Here is a 23,675-nt window from a genome sequence, read left to right on the forward strand (position 1 = left end):
AGCCTTAGAGAAAAGAGAAGCATATCTGAGTGGATGTCTTAACATATTTTCTGTACCAAATGGTATAAAAAAAAAACATAAGTAAAACAATCCAAACATTTAGTGATGACTATGATCATATGTTTGTGTAAAGGCAGACAATTCAACAGTCCCAATCTTTTTTAGGTTGTGGTACCAGATTATTGAGAAACCACATCCTTAAATAAAAGTGTGTGTCTTTTGTCTTGTCATGAGCAAGGTAGATATAATCTAAGGTTCAATTCCGTTTCTTCTCAGCAGCATGTCCATATACACTCCCCACTTCATCTAAATTCTCATATTTAATCAAATTCTCAATAACCACTTTGCCGACCCAGCGTCACTGAATGCTTGGATGCATAGCGCTCAATGATTATTATGCTGCCTCCACATGTTTTTTCTGACAATCCTGTATTTTTTTTTTCTTATTTAAGAGCCATTCTGATTATTCTTAATAGAATTTTATCAATACTTCTAGTATGTGACAATCTATGCCTTCTCTGGATATTGAGAATGTTCTTTCTTCATGTTGATTGTAGTGTCTGATTTGTTTTTCTTTTTTTTTTTCTTTTATCCTCTAGTAAGCCCTTCATATTTGATCTGCCAAGCTTTCTCATTAGAGGTAATGGAGTATCTACCTCCTGCAGACCACTTGGCTCACTGATTGGTGTAAAGCTGATTTTTCTTTTGAATGTCAAACATTATGTTACCTTCTATAAATGCATTACTTTTGTTGAGTTTTTATATTTTCAAAGTAATTTTAGTGCAGATGTATAACATTCTTCACAGATTATTATAAATTCATATTTGATAGGCTTTTTGTAAATCCAGAAAATTATACAACTCAGTGGGAAAAAATTACCATGTAATTTGCATTTGATAATGGAACACGATTCAAAAAACCTCTCTTGCTAACTGTACTTATCATCTTTGTCCACTAGGTGTCACTACAGCTACAGAAAATGGCATTGAAGGGAACGCTGACAACTAGCAAACAGATGGAAAAAGGTTTCACCTCTAAGTCACAGTATTTGTCCAGAAGGGAAAGCTGACTACCCGGCTTTACTCTGAGATGAAAATGTTTGGACAAAAAGAGGATATCACACATTAGAATCAGAACCTTTAGGTGTTTTTTTTTTTTGTTTTGCTTGTTTTTTCAGGAAAATAAATGTGTATGTGGACAGCCAAAGCTGAAAGGACAGCATGCTTGACAGATTTTTTAAAACGATCTAAGCATCAACAAAAGATTTTAAAATTACATTGTCAAGTTGAAGCTTCTAGCATGTGTCCCTGTACTTCCTAAAAAGTGAGAATTTTCCATTGAAGTAAAAGACACAGCATAAAACTGTGGTTCACAATCAGCTTCAACAGCAGAGACTTTACGTTGTCTCCAGTGACGCACCAGTAATAATGTTGTCAAAAGTGATGCTGGGTGTCATCCTGTCCCTCCTCATCCTCCTGACTGTGGGTGGTAATGTGCTGGTGTGTCTAGCTGTCTGCGCCTCACGACGCCTCCGCTGCCTCACTAACTGCTTCATTGTGTCACTGGCTGTGACAGACCTCCTGCTCGGCCTCTTGGTCCTCCCGTTCTCCGCCCTCCTCCAGCTCAGTGATGAGTGGCCGTTCGGCCCAGTTTTCTGCAACTTCTACATCTCCATGGATGTCATGCTGTGCACGGCTTCTATCCTAACGCTGCTCGCCATTAGTGTGGACCGGTACCTGGCAGTGACCATGCCTCTGAGATACACCTCTCTGGTGTTGCCATGGAGAGTTGCTGTAGCCTTGGTGAGTGTCTGGACAGTGTCAGTGGCTGTGTCGTTCTTGCCAATTCAAATGGGATGGAACACTGTTAATGGCACGGTGCAGAATCACGGGCCCTGGGCTTCTGAGAGGAGATGTCGTTTCGAGCTGAACAGGCCTTATGTACTTACAGACTCTCTTCTCACCTTCTATCTGCCTCTGTTGGCTATGTGCTGGACCTATCTTCAAATTCTTCGCATTGCTCGGGCACAGGCCAAGCGAATTATCAGTGCCCGACCCATTTGCATCACCAGCTATAACTGCAGGAACAGCCCCTCCACAAGTACTACCCTGGTTTCTGGTGTGACAGCTGTGGCACTAAGAGACCACAAAGCCACACTGACATTGGCAGCTGTGATTGGAGCTTTTGTTGTCTGTTGGTTGCCTTATTTCATATTATTCACAGTGCTAGGTCTCAAGGAGCATCCAGACCCTGGCATAGTACCAGAATTCCCTATTGTATTGTGGTTGGGGTATGCCAACTCAGCCCTCAACCCTGTCATCTACGGAGCCCTAAACAGAGACTTCAGGTCAGCTTATGCTCATCTACTGAGATGCCGTTTCCCTACATACAATGGCTGGAGAAGTCAGCAATCTTCTCCCACTTTTACAGCAGGTGATGCAGCTGCTTCGAAGTGGCTAATAGCATAATCTTCGGTCAAATTATCCGGTGTTTGTTTTAGCATGTTTTTCTCCTACAATTATTTTGCCTTTCCTCTTTCAATTCTTAGCCCGAAAGCAGCTCACCGAGGTGACACTGCTGTGTGGCCACACCTCTGCCTCCTGTACAGAAGCAATAACATCTCAAAATGTCATGCTTCAGGACGTGAGCAGCAGAGGAGCTGCTCCAACCACTCAGTCTACAAATGGCACAGCTACCACAGATGTCAGTGGCAATCAGGGGTAACTTGTTTTTTGGCTTTTGGAACTTTGTGTATTTACATTAAACTTCAGCTCTTAGTTTATGATTGACATCTTATGATGATGCATCTGTCATGCATTAAAGAGGCCCTCATTTGGAGAGTCATACTGAAACAATAAGATTGGCTCTATTTTATGAGATATTCTACCATTCTGTAAAACACAAAGTTAATTTAGCTTTCTATGTGAATGTGAATGTGTCATCCCTTTATATTCAGTGAGCCAGTGCTGTGCTGAGCCTATTGCACACCTCTGATCCAGTATCAGCCAGCCTGAGGAAAAAGCAAGACAGACAGACGAAGATGGACGGAGATGCTACAACCCCCCACATATTCAGTGCCACAGCAGAACCAACCATAATGCCACATGTAAGTAGATATACGGCACATACTGACAGCACTATAGCCCCCACAGGCCATATCTTGCCCAGAACAAATGAACTGTGACACAGATCCTTGCTGTGTCATCCACAGTGCAGTGGGCCATATGGCAATATGCTTATTAGGCCAAGAAAATTTGCTTTCAGCACTTGTTATCCAGTTTCACTGCTTGTTTTTATGTCCCCTGCAAAGATGTTGTGAAAAGTTTGGAGAAAGCAAAAAAGAAAACCAAAAATTGGTTTCTATAACTATTGATCATCATTCTGTTTTGTCACACTACAACAAAAGCTTTTAACTGGAATTGTATGTGACAGATTAACACACACAGTTGGCAATTGTAAAGAGGAAATAAAATAGTTTACACATTCCCTCCATTCTCTACCACTTATCTGATATGGGATGACTGGTTTTAAAGGCCCAGTAGGAAAATCCAGACATCCCTTCTCTTAGTGACATTCTCCATCTTATTCTGTGTGACCCCAAATCATTCCCAACGCAGAATGGATATATTGTCTCTCCAGTACATTTTGGATTAGCCCAAGAGTATCGTCTTAATAGGCCATGTTTTTAAAGAGAGTCATCCTGAACAGATGTCCAAACGTTTAACAGAACCAGTTCTCGTCCTGCCAGTTCCTCACCTAATAGTGAGGAGTTAATTTCAGTGTTCAAGTACTTGAACATCATGGTACTTTTGATCATCATGGTCCTGAGATGTGGATCCCGATCCACATCTCAGGACCCTAGGTGAGGGTAGGAATGAATGAATGAATGAATGAATGAATGAATGAATGAATGAATGAATGAAGATAGGCCTTTAAATTGAGAACTCTGGTTTTTGATTTACTTCTTTTCCTCACCAGTTCAAAGCACCACAGCATATCAATAATTCAGAAGGTGGTTTTACACATCCAGTTCCTCACAGTGAAAAGAGATTTTACAAAGTATTGACTTTTCTAGTCTGAATAAAAAATGTAAAGCAGAGTAACTGAAAGTTGTGCCTTTTACGTTTGGAAGTGTGCATTACTTTGAGTTGCTCTATCACATAAAATGTTCAGGGAATATAATTTTGCAAAGTACTGCAAGGGCTCACCTTGTTTTCTGCAAAGAATTGCCAGCGCCCCTTTTTGTAAACTGCACCAGCAGGAAAAAGGGCAGGAGGTTCTCGAAAGTTTCAATTCGAGAATGCCTTGATGCTATATCAAGGCATCAGATATAGCTATGTGAAGACAGTAGCCTTGACTTATTTTTTGCTCTGAAGCAATGGCTGTGTTCAAGTCAAATGGGACTTTAGAGTCGCATTTGATGTTGAGGCTTTACGTAAAAAATAAATTATATATACTTTGTAACAGCCCATGTAGCTTTAATACTAATTCAAATGGTTTATTATGGACACTGACTCCTCCACTAAACTACATAGAGGACCATTTCAGCATTAGCACAGTTTATCACACAATATGCTTCTTTCAACTGTTATATTTGAACCTAGATTTATATATAAATCAAATACATCCTGAATGTTTTGAGCAGTGCCATGACTCACTGGAAATACATGGTTCACAGAGAAATTAGGTTGTTTAAAAGATAGCTTCTTTTTTGTGACACAGTACTATGAATAGAGAAACTTTTTTATTGTCTTTTTTGTTTTTCCTTTAGGATTCAACACCACTAATTTTGAGAAAAGACAAGAAAACCCAAGATCTCAAGACTCCAGACCTCATCAGTAAGAATCAATGTGTTCTCACAGTGGGAAGGCAAACAGAAAGTATTGAAGCTTTGCAGGAATAAATGGCACCAGCCAATTAGCTCGTGGATCGCCACATTCATTAACTCGTGGACATTTTTCATCCTGACTCCAGAGTGCACTCCAGTGGAAACATGACGCACCGCATCTCGAACTTGGAAAGAGCTTTTTGGAAAGAGAAATTTATCAAGAATTGCATGTTCTATGAAAACCAGCCAATAAGAGACAAAAAAGGGTGAAGAGACTTTCAGTAAATCGGCCCCTGATTTAAATGTGTAGCATACAATGTGTGTAATGTGTTCATTTTGTGAAATTATAACCAACACTCACACATTCTTGTTCCTAGTGTTGTGCAAAGCTGACAAATGTATCTATTGAATTGAAATATAAACACTACCGGTGAATGAAATCAATACACGCCTTGTTCCTATAAAATAACAAGTAATGAAAATATATATAAGGAGCAACGAAGAAGAGGAAATTCCTGAAATACTCTGTTTGGTGGAAATGAAGGTTGTTGAGCATAATGTATTTGTTTAGAACTTGAGTGACACAGAAACAGCATATTATCTGAAAATGTTACTCGAAAATGTCACACAAGCAGTTAGTTATTTCCTTTGAGGAACTCTTTGGAGGCATACAATAACATATACTGTAAAAGATCATGTATTTTAAATTATTAGTTCTATGTAAGCACATTTCAAGAAACTAATCTTTTAAAAAAACACTCAAATTTGGCATTTAAGATGAAAAACCTTTTTTAATAATGCAGATTTTTTTTTTCCTTCTAGATTCAGGACACAAGATTCCTTTAATTATTGTTTATATATATATTTTTTTAATTGCACCAGTGTAAAAACAGCTCTCAAAAGGAGAGGTAAAATAACCTAAAATAAATGTCACATGCACACACACACAACTCTGTCACACACACAGCCAATATGTAAGGTGCCAAGATATTGTGTGAACATAAAGATAACTGCAAACACGAAATGAATGTCACTTCCAGATTGCCATACTAAAACATATTCCGTAAACATAAAAATAAATGAAACATAAAATAAAACAGGATCACTCTCAGAGTTGGAGTTCCAGCAGACTTGTAAACAGATAAACATAAACTGGATAAACGTCACTTTTTGTGTGACATCCTAGCATCGTTCAGTTCAGTGATGGCCCTTGTGAAAAACCTGTAAAAACTGTTCAAGAGCCTGATGGTGCGACTTTTTAATGCCCTGTATTTTCTTTGCAATTAAAGAATGGGTGTAGATTTGATTGGAGCCCGTTTTGAAACATCCACTACTAATCCTGATGTGGTCTGTTGATGGCTGACGAGACAGACTTTACTTGCATCCTGTGAGACAAAGGTCACTAATTTAACATTAGTTCAATTAAAGTGACAGTGCAACTTCATGCAAGTCAACACTTGGAACATATTCCATTACTGCCAAAGCAGGAGTCTTTCCAAATTACCTGGGCATAACCATTGAGCATGCTATGTTTATAATATTATCTTTGCTAAATCCAGAAACATGGCAACAGACTTCCTTCTTGCAAACACACACATAATTTGTTGCTTTTTGAAATCACATACACTGATAAATGTAGATTAACTTTATAATGAGGAGTTGAAATAACAACAGAGATTGATCAACTTTTGATCAACTTTGATCAATCTCTGTAGAGATTGAAGAGAGGTTGAAAAACTGATTTCTTTAAGCATGTAGTGTAACTACGGTGTTTTATCTTTAAAACTTCTTATTGCAATATAAACAACCTAAGTTAAATTAACTATTTTTTTAAATAGTAAAAAGCTCTTCTTCAAAGTTGATAAAAGTTGTTTTTCAATGATATTTTAGGATATATTATAATCCATTCAGTTTAAATCTGCCAAATACCAACTGTTCCAGTGGGCAAAGTATTCTGTTTTAGACTTGTATGTGGTAAAGAACATCATTCCAGAAGTCCTGTACTTGATTTACATTCTACCTGGCAAAACGTCATGTTTTTCCATCAAGAGCAAATATTTCCTTCTTGCACACCTCCAAGGAAAATTAAACCTGAGCAGGTTCTTTCTGATTGCGCTTTCATATTGGTCATTGCAAGAGTCTGCCGTTATGTGCTACGATGAAATGTAAGGTTTTCAGGGCTTCTTGCTGCATCCTGCAGTCTGCTTTTGACAATGAACCTGGTTGAATCACTTGGCTGGGTTATTTAAAATGTCCTTCACTCACTGTCGACTTGGATAATCTCCTTACATCTCACTGTCGTGTTCACTCTCAAACTAAAAGTCTAAATATTAAAACTATTTAAATATCAAATCCCCTTCAAAAATGCTGATTGGCAATGTTCTGACCATGCACATCAGTATCTGTTTGAGTGTAACTTCAGCTTTTATAATAGAGAATAAATGTGAGGATGTCCTGAGTTATTCATCTCAATTACAAAATACTATAAAAATTTTGTAATTTTTATAGCCTGTTACAGAAATTTGCAAAAAGGTATTTCATTTAGCTTTTTGTTGTTTTTTTTTCTAATATTAAATGTTCAAATATGTTAGAAAAACATGCAGGCAGGATGTTTTCATGTTTTAAAGAGTCTTGGTCTCATATCATACCTGGCTTTATTTGGGTACAAATATATATGTATTGATGTCACATACATTCGTTTGTTCTAGTCTAAAACTGAAAATTATATAAGAAAAATAAAACTGTTTTACTTGGTTCTGGTGCAGAGCCTGCAGGAACCTCTTTTGCAGCTTATGCTTGCACAGTAACTGTAGATTTTCTCCTTAAATGCTCACACCAAAATAATGCTCGGAGGAGTAAGGAAGAACGATTACTGTACACAATTCTTTCCATTGATGCGAGGAGTGTGAGTATTTATTAGCAGCAAAACACCCAAACCCAAATGTAATAAGAGCCTTTAAAAAGATTTTTTAATCCAATTTTGCCGGTAGTATGGAGGACAAGACAAGTGGACGCTGGTTAACTGCTCTTATTTGCCACAAATTGATTCAGGTTTCTTCTTCTCCTTCTTTTGCAAGAAAAATAATACCCTGTCCCTTGACAGTCCTGGTCACTTGACACCCTTTTCCTGTGACCACTGGCATCTCAAACCCCATGAAAACCATTCATCACCGCTTCTTTAACATCCAATGAATGTAGAGCAAACACAGCAGCGTACGCATGCATACAAAGGCACAAAAAGCACCCACACACCCGACTTGCTCCAGATAGGCTATCAATCATGGATATTGTCATTATTCTGTGTCATCGACAAGACACTTTTTTTCTATCTCTATAGTCTGTCTTTCGCTTTATACCCTTTTCTTTCCACTGTCTCTCTCTTCAAACACACACGCTCTCTCTCTCACACACACACACACACACACACACACACACATGCACACAAACAGAGCGGATCATGAATCATAAATCTTATGAATGCCATCTAAAGACTGCTCAGCACTATGAGAAAGAGAGATGATTGATAGACGGGTGTAGCTGTGGCGAAAGTGAAGGAGATGGACGAAAGGTTGGAAGAGGCGGCGTCGAGGTCAGAAGCCGCAGTTCAGGGGTCAAACGCATCAGAGAGACAGCGTGCAACATGGCCGAGAGACGAGGCACAAACGTGGAGGGACTTGGAGGTGGTGTGGGGGGGGAAGGATGAGGAGGAGCAGAGAGGGAAGGGAGTAAATGGTTGAAGAGGAAAGGGAGAGAGGAGGGGTGTGGTGTGCTGCCACAGTGAGGCTAAAGCCATAACTCATCTTTTATTAAAAATAATGAAAAAAACTTAATGAGTTAATAATATCTGGAGGAAGAGATGGAGAGAGAGAGAGAAGGAGATGGAGGAAGGGACAGGAGGACAAAGGAGAAGGAAAGAGGAGAGAAATCAGCCTATATGAAAGAGAAAACAGGGTCAGAGTGTGTCTCCTCTTCGGTCATTTGTTTCACTTTCCAAAGTTCACTCAAGATTCATTAGACGGGCAGGGACAATCACGGCGAACGCTCTCTTTCTGCACACCCAAATCCCAAAGCCTGCCTGGTAATTAAAGGCACTTAACAACCAATTAACAGTGATGAGCTAAATTAGCAGGATATTATCTGCTTTGAATCATCCACTGCATTATCAGTGTATTGAAACAGCAATGAACAAACCTCAGTGGCCTGTGTTTGCATGTTGGCAAATGACGGATTAATTACTATTAAAACAGCAGCATCTTAATGAGCTTGGAAACAATTAGAGGGGTCGTTAGCATGTGGAGGAAGGCTGAGAACGGAGGGAAGAGAGGGCGTGTACAAAACAGGAGAGAAATCTTCATTCGGAGGCAATACTGATTAAATGGACGTACGGTCGCACTCATCGCCCAATATCCACGGACTTATTAAATACATGACATCACCATTTGTCTTTTCCACCATCAAACTACTTTCCTGCTGCCATTAGCTTTCCCCCTTTTTCTCAGGCTTCCCCAAGTCTGCCTTCGCTTCATCTCTCATAAAAAGCCTTTTTCTTGCTCTTCCATTTCTTTCTCCACTTTCTGCTTTTTTAACTCCCATCTCTCCCATCCCTCCTTCATGCTTGGGGGGCACAGTCCTGTGGAGGAATTTAATATGCAACTTTTATATGAGAAACCAATCGCATACGTCTGGGTCTATTGGGCTCGCAATCTATCGGCCTGGACGGCTAATGCAATAGAGGGAGCCGGGGCTATTTATCACGCAGGGAGCTATCTTTTCCTCTATCTCTCCCACTCTGCCCTCGCTCTCTCTGTCTTTATTCAAGCCTGGATTCCTGGCTGCCACTAAATCAGGCCAACTATGAGCTATGGCTGCCCAGAGGGCATCTCCTCTTTTATGGGAGGATTTGGATTTTGTATCTACTGGTTCCTCAGTGGTCGTTGAGACTGTGCTAACGGAAGCTATAAACATTCAACAAACAAAGACAACAACTTAAATGCCCCCCCCCCCCTCCACCCCCCACCTCCGATCCCAGCAGTAATGATTGTGAACGTGTGAAGAAATACGGCAGGAGGAGGACGAATAAACCTGATGAATAAGATATCAGGGTCATTTACAATGATGCTGCGAGGATTTGTTTGCATGTATGTCATCAAATAGAAAAGGAGAAACGATTGCACATGCACAGACAAGAAAGTTTACATTCAGTCATCGTGCACATTAATCTCAGAGCGCGGCACTGGTTTTTCTAGTTATCTATCTGCACTGGTCTTGTTTCCGAACCAGAAGGACTGAAAATAAATGGTTTAAAAAGAAGCAACAAATTTTGTTCAGAGGCATTACCTTTCATCGAAGGTGTACGAGATAAAATACACCTCACTTACCAAATATCTGAATACGGCTTGATGATTATTTCTGAAATTGAGTTTGAAGTTACAAAACAAATTATTTAAATTTTCACCGGAGTATTTGTTAGCTTTGTAAATTTCCATACTAAAGGAGTCCAAAAGGACGCTTCCAGGTTTCGTGGGATTAAGTGCCTATATTTTTGTCTCTCATATATAATTCTGCTATTTGTAGTCAGACAACTTGGTCTCGCTTCATTTGACTACATCTCTGTCTCAACTGTAATTATAGTTGAACTTGAAGCAGCAAACTTTCTGAATGTTCTTGATTATCTCAAATTATTTTTTTCAACTGAAGCTGAAAATCTGATGTCCTCCCTGACCATGTAAACTGAATACTCCTGTTATTTACAATTTCTCACAAAATATCTATGATTTACTTACTTTTAAAAGGCTGTTCAGTCAATTGTCTTACTGTGTGTGGACACTAATGTTTACGTAAGGTCAATGCAACAATGTGACAATACAGAATAAGAGAAAACTAGAGTGTTGATAAAAATTTATTCTTTAATGAGTGGCTCCTATCTAAAATGCTGAAATGCTATTTGTATTGCTTATTGGTTCATGATTCCATATTTTTGACATTTAGTTCTGTAATCTTACTTATTTCAACTTTATTTATGGATTAAGATTTTTTTTTCTAAATAAAATTTATCTTTTTAGGAAGTAAGGTCTCCAAGAGCGATACGTTTTAAATATTTGTATGCACACCTACAACATCTTAAAACATAACATCGTTATTACCATACATATAATAAATTATTAAAACTGAAAATAAAACATAATTCAGCATTAATAACGCATTAAGAACAGAAGCAGCCATCCCATTACATGTTTAAAACTCTTAGGTTAAAGAAAGCTGCTCAGTTTCAGGTCTTCTTGTTTGTCCAAAGTAGAAGGAGCATTATAAGAAAATGTCTTTTTCCCCAAGTTCTGTATGTTCTGAAGAAATGCAATAAAAGTGTGTGAGCAGAGACCACTGTTACTCTGTTTATGTGTAATGTAGGAAATTAGAAACAGTGATAGAAGGCCATAGCTGATTTATCACTGAAAATATAAAAATCCAAAGGTCTGAATGTGGACAGTAAGGCCAGTTCACAGAGAGAATGAAGTGCAACACTGGGTAAGGATTTTACATCCTGTAATGAATCTCAATAGTCTGCAATGAACAGTGTCCAGGGTCTGTAAAAAGCTAACTGGAGAATTCATATAAATAACGTCACCATAATTAAAATATAAGCTGTACGACATGTTTTGTCATGTTGAATAAAAACCTTGATAGTGCTCGGCATCCGTTAGCCACAACGTTCAGCTATGAAACAAAACAATTTCTATTTACAGGGGCAGCATTATGAATTTTTCAGGCACATAGTGACATTTTCTAGCACTATCAATTAGCTATGTTACCTTCAGCTTTTGTAAAAACGTTGTATAACAAACATTACTTCAACCAAATGTGGCGCCTTGAAACTGGCCTCTGTCTCTTTAAGAAGCTCCTGCTATTTCTGACACTCTGCCTTCAGCACGTCATCACAACAATACTACTCCATTATGCTGTTTACAAATATTCTTAGGAGCTCAGAAGACTCTCAGTTCCTCCAGGTGTTTGCTAATTGCTGCTGCCACTAGTCTAGTGGAAGTGAGTGGAAATCACACTCTGTGAGGCTGAAGGTCGGCTGGAGAATTCAGCTCCAAGAAGGAGCTTTGCGGTTATAGACGGCGTTTTGTGAGAGGAAGTGTTTAGATACCCCCAAATAGCTGCAGCAGAAAATTAGAGGATTTCTCAAACTTAAAAAACAGAGCTAAGGCACCAACAAACGCTCTCGATTTACCAGTGTTCAAGTAGTCCGACCCTCATAAGACATGAACCACAATCAAAAGAACAAGCAGAAGAAATTAGCTTCTTAAACAGACTGCTCGACTCGGCCTTAGAGATAAGGTGAGAAGTGCCGTCATTCAAGGGACTTGGAAGTAGAGTCGCTGGTTCTTCGGATTGAAACAAGTCAGCTGAGATGGATCAGGAAGCTTTCAAGGCGCCTCCCTTTGGAGGTTTTCCAGGCTTGTCCCTCTGGGGGGAGACTTCAGGCAAGACCTGGAGCCCACTGGTGTGATTAGGAATCCTGTTTGCCCTGGAAATGCCTTTAGGTTCCCCAGATTGATGGTGTCGATGGGGAGAGACACATCTGGGTTTCCCTCATAGATCTGTTATCCCAGCAACCCAATTTCAGGTAAGAAGACAATGGATGGATGTTTATTTCAGAAAATACTGTACTAAAGCATCTTTCTATGTTTCATGTCATTTAGTTTGAAGACAAAACTAAGAGTGTATTTCCTTGTGCTTAGTCAGTATGACTAATAATACAATGCATACTAAAACTATGCCGTATAAATCATGTGGTACTCACACAGCAGCAGCTGCATACCTTCAAAAGTTTCCTGTTGAAAAACAAAAGTGACAGCGAGCAGAGCAGGCTGCCCACCTGCAGCAATTAAAATGCCTCAGAAAACCAAATTCATTTCAACAAATTAGCCACATTACTGGCCACTGTGTAATCGCTGATGGCAATTAATAAGAAATTAGTCACAATCAGCCCTATATTAACATCTCACCCAGGGGCCGCGGCTGGAAATTAATAACCAGAGATTCATCTCTCTTACTGTCTTTTTGGCTCGCCCTCTCTCTCTCTATCTCTCTCTCTCTTACACACACACACACGCACACACACACGCACACACCTATGCTCATCCACCTTTGCTGTTCATGAATCACCTCTAAGATGCCCATTTTCTCTATGCAGATCATCTCCTTTGAGCCACAATCTGCTCGTGTATGCCAGCCAGCTTCCTCTTTACCAGAGTGTGAAAACCCCCTCAAAGACATGGGTGTGTGTATGTGTGTGTTTCCACTTCTTACTGGTATGATCAACACATGTGCATGAGGACTGTGTAGACAAACAGCATGTATATTTAGAAATATAGCATATTGTATGTTTGTGTGGTGTGTACCGTGTAGTTTGTGTGTGAGTCTAAGGTGCTACTCAAATGGGGAGGGGGGCCACTGGTGGAGACTGGGCCCGCCTCTAGGGGTCCTCACACCAATCAGCAAAGCACACCAAGAATCAATTAACACCAGTAGGAGGGGGCAGAGGCTACACACACTTAGACACATGCACGATCACATGCTGCACTGTCTGAGGAGATATCCGTCAGATCAACACACTGCACTGGATGCCAAACTGTGTACGTGTGCGTCTTTGAGCTCTGTCCCAGTGTGCCCCAGTCTCTCATGGTGTGAGGTTGGGGAACAGATTGGGGGTCAGCAGGGGGGTCAGGCCAGGGTCACCCCCCGTCTGAGCTGTGTGTGTGTGTGCGTGTATATGCGTGCGTGCGTGTATGTGTGTGTCAGTCTGCGTTTCGGTGTGTGGACCGGCGCTTTCAGAGCTCGCTGGCAGGCAGAAGTGAACAAGATTGATGGTGTTGATTCAAACTACAAATTCATTGTTGCCATCAAGTCCTTGGAGGATAAATACATCCGCAGAAATTATGACGGAAGGGACCGAAATGAGTATCTCACATTTCATATTCGTCTTTCGCTCCTTCTGTTTTTTTTAAGCGTCTCTCTGGTGAGGGGACAGCTGCTGGCTACATGAAAACCATTCATCATTGCATCTTTACTGTAAAATTATTGACAGAAAGGAGCTTCAGCCGGTATATTGGCTGCACTGTCTACAAGTCTGGGATTGAAGATATAGAAAACTTTTGATTTGAGCCAGCCAACTACAAACCGTTTTAGGTGGCTTGGCTAAAACGAGAGCGGATAGAAGATATTTCCGCCAAATAAAGTGATCAAAGTCTGCCTACCATTTGTCCATGACTGTTCCTCTGTAAAACCCCACCTCTTTCCTCTTCCTCTCCTTCTACACATTGCCGTCTCCATCTGTTGGCCCATTGCACTCGTCCGTCCACTAGCCCCCACTCTCTCCCTTACTCGTTTCCTCTCATCCTCTGCTCCTCTCTGGCCTTCCAGCCCGGAGGGAGGTAAGGTGATCTCCCCGTGCTGCTGTAAGTGACTGGTATTAGTCTCCTTCTCTGTCTGTCTGTTTGATCCCGGCACTAATGACTCCACAGGGACTAAGGGTCTGATAATGGGAAATCAATATAGAGAATAGCACTCTGGAGTGGCCTCACTTAGCTCTCGCTCTTTCACGCCTCTCAGCAAAGCGCCTCCGAGTATTCCTGTGTGTGGGAGCAGTGTGCGCAGGAAATCAGTTTACATACACGACCTTGCAAAAGTGTTCATATCCCCCAAACAGTTCACGTTTTGTCACATTATGACCTCAAGCTTCAATGTATTTTCTAGGATTTTATGTCACAGTTCAACACAAAACAGTACATATTTGTGTAGAAGCAAAACAGTGAATAGTACCATAGCATGATCCTTCCACCACCAATGTTTGGGGATGGTATTTTTAGACAATTAGGACAAATTCATACCTTCTAAAACTCTCTATTGTATTAATCATTATTTGTACCAGCCTGCTAGCACATGCAAGTAGATATGATGTGACCACACTGACTGTGCATTCCTACAGCAACAATGCAAATATACAAGACAATACTAAAAACTATACACGAGTGTATGAATGCTAGTGAGATCTTGATCGTTTAAAAACAAACACAGAATATATGCAAATCTCTATAGTTTTCCATCATCTATGGTTTTGTACATATAATAGCAACAGATAGTCCCACCTTAGCTGGAATCTCTGCATCTCCTCCAGAGGTACCATGATGCAGTAGGTTGGTTGATTCTCTGCTTGATGCTCTCCTTGACCAGTTTATGCGGACATCTTTGGCTTGGTTTTCAGCTGTGCCGTACATTTCCATTTTCAAATGATGTTCACAAGATGCTCTTCATTTAAAGCGTAGCATTTCTGTTGCAATCCAGCTGCTCGTTTACACGTCTCCCCTGATCGGAGTCTCTCACACCGGCACTTTTAAAAATCAGGTCTCAGAGTTAATTTTTTTGTTTAACGCCCCCGCAGTGGAAAAACTCCGCAGGCACAAGCGAAGCACGCACGGCTGCCGCGTTTATTTTACGCATCCACATGCAGGTAAAAACACAATGAAACATTCTTTAGCATTGTGCTATATTGTGATACTAAACTTATTTAGTTTAGCACAATTTCTGATAAGAAACATAAGTCTTAAATGAGCACTTCGTCCATAGGAGAAGGAGACGGGTTACTGAGATAGAAGCTAAGGGTCAAAAGCTCGTGCGCATTCCACAACACGCTAAAGTCACAGCGCCATCTAGTGGCCTGGCATGACAAAGCCACAGCTGAGTCAAGATATTGATTTCCCCAAAACATCAGAAAATACAGACAGTTTCCAGGCACCGGTGCCTGGAAACTGTCTGTATTTTCTTCTTGTTTTTAAGTTCTAAAAACAAGAAGAAGAAAAAAAAACAAACTCAGAGGCCTTAACAGAACTGCTGTATTTATAATGAAGTTGAATTATACGTAGGTCAACTGAGGTGATGTTTGATGGCAATCGCTCACTCTGAAGTTTATTCAAGGTTGTCATAGACAACGGGCGCTGAATATGAATGCAAACCAAATTTTTACATCTTTATTTGAAAAAAATTACAATTACTTTTGCTTCTGGTTCACAATCATATCATAGCACTGCTACACCTCAAAATAATATGAGCTGTAGTTAAAAATTTTGTCTACTAAATGTAAAAATTTGTTTTAGGAGTATGAAAACTGATGCAAGGCACTGTGCATAAGTCTGACTGAAGCATTTCTGCTTGACTTGTGCAGCTTTTGTGACAGTTTAGATTAAGACTCTGGATCAAACCGCAGTTAATGACATATTTGAAGTCAGCTGGTTTTTGAAAAGCATGTGACTGTGTGTATCTGTGTGCCTAATCGGTCGCACTGTGCCTGGGGGAAGACAGGTGGAGCTGGTGGCATGAGACTCCCCCCTCCTCAAACAAAAAAATAAAAAGAGGAAAAAAAAAAAAAACCTAACCCTTAGGGGCCAGAAGGCCCAGCAAAGCAGGAGACTGGAGTAGGTTTCTCTGCCAGGCACCAAAGCATCATAGCTGGTAGCAGCTGGTCCTCCGCTCCTCCTCCCCCCTCCCTCTTTCCCCTGCATGAGCACCCTGCAGGCAAGGCAACAGGAGGGGTGAGGAGGTCAAGAGGCAGCAGAGAATGGGCAACATGCAGCATAATCGCCTTTTATGAAGTGGGGAGGACACAAGCAGAGGGGAGACGGGGCTTGCAGCTCTGACACAATGCAGCTGACTACAAGCAGTAATGAATTAACACATTAGCTCCACGACTGGCGCATTCGGGAGTAATCAGCTGCTCTTAAACACAAACCCTGCCTCCAAAGCACCTCTCTCAGAGATAAATCACTCATATGCAATTAAAGCAATAACAAACTAATTGATTACATCAGTCATTTTGTCAGCAGGATATCTGCGAATGCTTTTCCGTGTTGGATCGATGACTTAAAAGCAGAGAAACTTTTACTTAGCACTCACAGCCTGATAACACAAAGGTTAACTCACCCACAAATAGGAAGAGACAACTCTGAGGGGAATCCTTGTGTCCAAACTCAAACCATGTGTTCAATTATCATCATCCCTAAATGATCATCAGTAATGCTTTAACTCTTTCCTTCACATCCCAGACTCAGCCATCCTGATTCTGCTTTCGTCCATCCCTATAATTTACCTCAGTGTGGTTGCCTGTACTTCCTTTTTTTTTTTTTGCTGTCTTCCTCTTCTCCCTCCCTCCATGACTTTTAACCAGCGTGAAGAGGCAGCCATGCATTCAACCATCAGACAGATGAACATGGTCTGAGCTCTCACGCAGAGAAGAAGCATATTCTTCCTCATGAGCAGCCAGAATGCGATGTGAAGTGAAACAAATACCCATCAGGGAATATTTGAATGTGAATATGTGCAAAGACCCCACAATTTAAAAAAAATAAATAAATCTGTTTTTACAATAAGCTGCTGCAACATATTGAGCGCTAAACTTTTGCTGTCATCTGTCCTTTAGAGAGGAATAAAATATATCTCCTCCAATAAAGAGACTCTTTAGGGACTGTAACCTTCATATCTGGTAATTAAAATCCTTTAATATCTTCCAGGCGAAAGAAGTGACATTTACAGTGACATTTTAGGTGTTTTTTTCCCCCCTGCTTTTTAACTGTCTGTCACATGAATTGTGTCCATGCGTGCGGAGCAGCACACCAGTCTTTTAGTAGCAGCCGAGGAAAGACACTTGATGAACTGTTGTGGTCTTTGATATGGGTGATAAGGCTCTCCACTCAGGGCACCATTTTAAAAGGAAATATGTCAAATCGCACACAATGTGGGTTTTCTTTTGCTTCTTTACTTGTCAGTGAGGAAGCAAGAGCACCCATCCCCCGTCACGACACAACTTCCAAGTAAAATGTAGCTGTACACTGGATAACATTTGTTAATCTTGGAAACTTATAATGATTGTACTAAACTGAACTGTTCTATGCAGAAATAAATCTTAAGACATTATATGAGATTTCTGTATTTTTTTATAACTAACACTTTTTCTATAAAACCCACAAAAAAAAAGTTATTCCTGTATCTTTCTGGCATGAGAAACACATTGAGGTAATTCTTTGGAAGCATTTCACTAGCAAATAACATACACACACACACACACACACTTACACATACACACACACATATATATGTATATATATTTGTTCTTAAAGTTTCTTAAAAGTTACATAAAATATTATATCTCAACTTATTTTTTCCTCAAATACTGTTTGAGTGAGAGGTCATGTGTTTCGGGGGGAGTTGGTGTCCAGGGTGGCATTCATGCAAGAACCGCCACTGATGATGATGATGATGATGATGATAGTCCTGTCCGGTCCCTGATGGGGGATCCCATTGCTCTCTTCTCATCCAACAATCCCACTGAGCATGTCAATATGAAACACTATCCCTCCTTCACCGAGGGTTGTCCGTCCCACCCATTAAAGACAGGCTTATGTTAATGCGAGGAGCTTATGTCTCCGTGAGAAAAAGATGGAGAAATTAGTAAATCACTGTTTCCTATCACGCTTTTTAGCCGATTTGTACGACTTTTGCTGGACGAGTCGAAGGGAAGTTGGACAGTAAAGCTTTTGTTTGCCCAAGTTTAAAAAATTCACAGCTTTTTAAATGCTGTCATATGGCCGATGCAAGTGTCTTAATACTACCTATATTAAATAGTTTAAATATTTCATAAGGGCGGGTTTTTAGAGCGAGGGAGGGGAAATCGTTAGCTGCGGTAAAGTTTCATTAACTGGTCCCCATTTCGCTGCGAGGCAAACTCATCTCCTCTTATTGTAATAAAACAATCTCTGTCTTTCTCCCGGTGCCGCTCTCCGCTCGTCTCCCTCTCCCTCCTTCTCTTTTACATCATAATAATACACTACATCCCCCTTAAATGCACTATTACTTACCGCTGCCTTTTCATATTGTAACATCACGGGCACTTTAGCGACAATATAAAAGCGTGTCATTCATTATTCAGAGGCAGCCGGCCTCGTCCCCTCCTTTTAAAAAGTCAGGCGCTCCGCTGAAATTGATAACGGCGAGGAGACGCGCAATAAAAACGCAGCCCCCGGGTACCGAGCTGCAGCCCAAAACCCCCCGATTATGCAGATCAAGTGGTAATTTCTCAAACAAATCGCACTCTTTCACTCTTTTGTTGTCGCTTCTTTTTTGGACTTTTGGAATCAGGGTGTCAGCTTTTATATTGCCTCTGGAAAGAAAGAAAGAAAAAAAAACTAGAAAGGAGGATTGATGTCTGTGCAATTGTTCATGCGGGCTGCAGCTTTTAAGAAACTAAATATTTTTGGTCTGAACGAGATGACCTTAAGACTGGCTTAGCGCCGAATGTACTTTTGGGGCTTTTCTGGGCTGGCGCTCTCCTCACTATTAATAAATCCATATGAGGTGTCAGGACGTGAGCTGTGGAGCTTCATGGTGAGGTGAAATATGACGTTTCGACATCCCTGGATTGTAACAGATTACCAACACCAATCTTCTTCAGTGAATGGGACACCTTGTGTGTGGTCACTAACAAAATACAATAATTCTTCATGTTTGGAAAAAGCAGGTATTCGGTGAAGGCAAATTCATCCTAAAGGTAATTTCCCTAGATAAATAAACATAAAAATAATAAATAAACACACACGTCGAAAATGAATATGTTTGGATTTAAAATATGTACTTTCATGCCTTTGATCGCTGGATATGAAAAACGCTCACCTGACATCACGGGGTGAAAAATACAGACTAATTTGAATGGTGGATTTGTTTGTAATATTTTTTCTTAACATCAATCCAATGTGTTTATTGTCGATTTTTACTTTTATTGTAACACATTATTAGATTCTTAACGGACAACACACTTTGGAGTCCTGTTTTTTTTCTTAGAATATTTTTTTGTCTTGTTTTTACACATTTTTATCCATCTGAACTGTTGTATTTTGCTCTTTGGTTCTAGGTTTGCTTCCTCCCTCTTAGTAACACCAGCTGTAGATCATCAGCCTCTGGCGACCTACTGATTGTGATCGCCTTCCTTTGCATGTTTATTTACTTTTTCAAAAGCAAAACCAGGTTTCTAATTGTTCAGAGTGTCAGAACTGTAAACCCAGTTTACATTATAGGATCTGCGTTTCCATGCTGTTGTTCCATGTATTTTCTTTTTAATACAAGTATAATAAACCCAAAATGTTGCAGTTTCTATACGGATACGTATTTTTAAAAATGTTTTTATGAATACTTTATAACCTTCAGATGGATGTGAAACACACTCACCCAGCAATAAATGTACAGTGACAACAATGGAAATTTCCCAGGGAACGTCTGTAAAATCTACGTCGATTTTGTTTGATTTGTGGTTTATGGACTTTTTTTTAAATCATTATTATTATTTTGTTGTAACACCTTGAAAATCTTTTTATCGGTACAGTTCAAGTTTTGTATCTTTTCTTCGAAATAAAAGCACTGAAATCTTAATTTCGCTACATCATGATCCTTTGGTAAAGTTGATGGTGTTCGGCTACTCGTCTTTTATTATTATTATTATTATTATCTCAAACTAAATTCAGCGCACCAACTGTTCAACAAGTGTCGGGATCGTAACATATGACCAATTATGCCTAATACATTGTCTAGGAATGTTAGAATATGTTTTAATAAGCTACATGATTTAGCTGCAAGAGTCGTCGAGAGAAACATAAAATTGTCTAAAACGATGACAGCTTTAACAGACCAATTCTCCCCCATCAAAAGCCACCGGTGAGCTCACATATGGTCAGAGTGAAGCAGCCAACACTCTGACTCTGTCCATATTGCCAAACAAACACCTCGGGCCTTGTCCTATCCCATCATATTGCTTTATAACACTTTATTGTAAGAGGCAGGATGTGACTTTTTCAAAAGTATATATCTGATGTGAGGTATATTTATATTCCCATTTGAATTTGAAGAACATGGCCTCACATATTGCAGCTGAACGACAATACGCTTTGTCAGTATTTTGAGGATTTTTTTAAAAAAATAATTATAAATACACTCAATTAGATGGGTTTTTTTTCCCCCTTTGGTTGTAAAAAAAATATTTGACAAGAAAAGGAATAAAAACACAAGATGATCCGCGTTAATATAAAAAAATATAGATTTCTTCTGCTTAAAATATTAAAAATAGAGTTAAGAGTCTGAACATGCAAATATGTGAGCCATCCGTTTGTTAAAGTGCTGTAATGTGATCGCTTAAAAAGCCACCTGCCGCATCCAAAGCCGATGCACATTTGTCTGTCCATGAGACAAGTTAGTGAAAATGAGATTAGCCGGTCACTTTGGGCGCCTGTTACATTGAATCTGAGCGCTTAGCAGCTTCCAGAGCCCGGACACTTTATCTGGAGTAGCCCGTGGCTTTCCCTTGTCAGGTCATTTAATGTGGTACTGGCTATCACGGGAACAAATAAGGCCGCGTAAAGGAAGTGTTTGCCAAGCTCAATGGGTGCTGCTCGTTTTCTGCCAGTGCTCAACACGCACCCTTTTTATTTCAAAGACCAATGAAATGGTTTGTCTTGTGATCGAATAAAGGTGCGTAATTGCGCACTGGATTGCAATCAAAACGCATTTCTGATGTTCCTTTGTTCAAAAAAAAAAAAAAAAAAAAAACATGACAAAAACATTTCCGGCTACACGTTTAGCCTTGTAACATGATGAAATTAAAAACCTGCATTTATTCAACAGTTTAAACGACATTAAGGAGGAACGTTTTTTTTCCTCCTTTTTTTTATCTGACGTGTTTTATTCATTTCAAGTCTGTCATGAAACATTCTGCACAAGTGATCTCTATCTTACAGCTTTAAAGCTACGAGACCGTTTTCTTGGGAGATTCTTATTCACGTATATATGTGAGATAATAGAGTCTGAAGATGTGTCAGAAAAAGCAAGAGGACAAATGAGGCTCAATGTATGTCTTGCTTGAAAAGCTCACATTATGATCAGTTCAGTCTAAAGGCAACAAAACTTATAAATGAGTGTTTTGGACACCAATATCAGAGGTAATAGTTTGTAATTTGTCGGAAATAATCATTCATTTTAGTTCTTTAGTCTTATTTTTTATTTTTATTTTTTTTTGTTTAGTTAAAGCGCGCGTCTTCTTCTGTATTCATGTTATTAAAGATCGTTAAATGAAACTCTGACTCACTCACAAGGCCTAAAGATGCGATATCTTACCATATATACATATAAAACACTCTGACACTCGTGGTGATGGGAAATCTTGATTATTGTGCCAAAGCCTGGGCCTTCCCCTCTGCTGACATTCAATCAGTCATTCCGGTGCCAGCCAATGAAAGGTGCAGAGGGATGGAGGAGGACGGAGCTCCAAGACGGAGCGCTTTGACGCGCTGAGAGGAGGACAGAGCGTCACATCTCTCCAAACGCCCATCAAACTTTCGGCAGAGAGGACTCAGTGCTCCAGAGGAGGCCTGTTAGAGAGTACGCGCTGATTTTTTTTTTTTTTTAATTTTTCTTGGACATGCCCAGCGATGGAGAGACTTTTCACGATGAATTTTGGTACAGTTTGACAACATTGTGATTCCTTTCTGAAAGCTCCTTCTACACGTTCCCCCCATCCTTTCAGCGACCGAGCGAGGGATGGAGCAAGCACCAAGCGCGCCGAGTCCTCCTCCAAAACCAGTCAACCACGAACCCATCAGCTTCGGCATCGACCAGATTCTGGGAGCCGGTTCGGAGCCGGAGAGCGGGCGCACGCCGGGCAGACAGAGTGGATCGGATTTAAGCAACGGGGACGCCTATTATAGCTTAGGAAACCCGAGCGGTGCCAACGCGCCCTCATACACGGCGCTGTCCATCTCCCTCTCTGGGATCATGCCTCCAGCGGATGCTTCGGGTTCGTACGGAGAGAACAGGAGCCTGGGCAGCCGGGGTGTGATACGAGTTCCCGCTCACAGACCTGTAACGGCCCCGGGACCCCCGGCACCTGTCCAGAGCGCTGTTCCCGGGTTTGGAGGACTGTGCTTTCCTTGGATAGGAAACAGGTTCGCCAAGGACAGAATATCAGGTAGGCCAGCTGGCAGACCTAATGGGATCCCCTCATTAATATTTGATCACGTTTAAAACGGCAATAACGGCTCCTTCACCAATATAACTACACGCAGCTGGTTGTTTCCACCCAAAGAGGCAGGGCTTTGTTCATTATATGAACAGTTAAAAAAATGCATTTACTTGTTTAAAGAATTGGGCACCCAAAGCCACAAGAAGAAATTATGATTCATAACATTAAACATCAACACGACTCAGCTCAATTCAACAAAAAATATTCATAGAGCAGCAAAAGCGCTGATATTTAATACAAATGAATGTTCAATAAATGTATGCAAAAAGTGGCAAAATGGAAAGGTCCAAACTTACTTTAGACACTGCTCTGTGCTTCTGATTCAGGTTCATAGTTGGTTCAGTCTAGGATTTTACACATCAGATGAAAAGAGCAAAATTGAATAATTGAATATCAAGAAATCGATTTGAATAAAAATAATAACATCTTTTCCACAAAGCAAATCGAAAAAATGTCTACTATCAGTATTAATACTGATAATAACACTGTATTACATAAAACCAGAGTTACCATGTGCTGAATTCAGCGTATAAATTTTTTTTTAAAAGTCAACAACATAGCATATAGAGAGGGAATGTTTAATGTTTCAATTGTTCTGAATTATGGTCCTGAATTATTGTTGTTGTAATTATAAATAATAGCTTATAAAAATAGCGAATGATCTAGAAGAGGCCAAAGTAGTTTCATTTAATTATTTTTCTCTAAAATGTATTGTTTATAACTCTAGTGTGTGT

The 23,675-nt window shown here is 40.0% G+C and overlaps 2 protein-coding genes across 5 annotated transcripts in view; both read left to right on the plus strand.

Annotated features, from left to right (window-relative positions):
• hrh2a (histamine receptor H2a) overlaps positions 1 to 5,609 on the plus strand; it is a 12,853-nt gene extending 7,244 nt beyond the window's left edge. The window contains exons 2-6 of one of the 4 annotated variants that reach the window (XM_016678422.1): positions 600 to 640; positions 960 to 2,434; positions 2,550 to 2,721; positions 2,958 to 3,107; positions 4,773 to 5,609. In XM_016678422.1, coding sequence (XP_016533908.1) covers positions 1,429 to 2,434; positions 2,550 to 2,721; positions 2,958 to 2,976 — 1,197 coding nt within the window. In that variant the 5' untranslated portion in view covers positions 600 to 640; positions 960 to 1,428 and the 3' untranslated portion in view covers positions 2,977 to 3,107; positions 4,773 to 5,609. Of the gene's footprint in view, positions 1 to 16; positions 2,435 to 2,549; positions 2,722 to 2,957; positions 3,108 to 4,772 lie in introns of those variants that run through there. The other 3 variants (XM_016678424.1, XM_016678423.1, XM_007565800.2) reach the window with 3 other exon arrangements.
• Positions 5,610 to 22,179: 16,570 nt separating this feature from the next.
• The window catches only part of LOC103147452 (T-cell leukemia homeobox protein 3), a 4,680-nt gene continuing 3,184 nt past the window's right edge, over positions 22,180 to 23,675 (plus strand). The window contains exon 1 of the mRNA XM_007565801.2: positions 22,180 to 22,887. Within this exon, the coding sequence (XP_007565863.1) occupies positions 22,461 to 22,887 (427 nt within the window). The 5' untranslated portion in view covers positions 22,180 to 22,460. The remainder of the gene's footprint in view (positions 22,888 to 23,675) is intronic.

This window comes from Poecilia formosa, unplaced genomic scaffold, assembly GCF_000485575.1.
Source record: "Poecilia formosa unplaced genomic scaffold, Poecilia_formosa-5.1.2 Scaffold183, whole genome shotgun sequence".
In the NCBI taxonomy this organism is placed as follows: Eukaryota; Metazoa; Chordata; class Actinopteri; order Cyprinodontiformes; family Poeciliidae; genus Poecilia; species Poecilia formosa.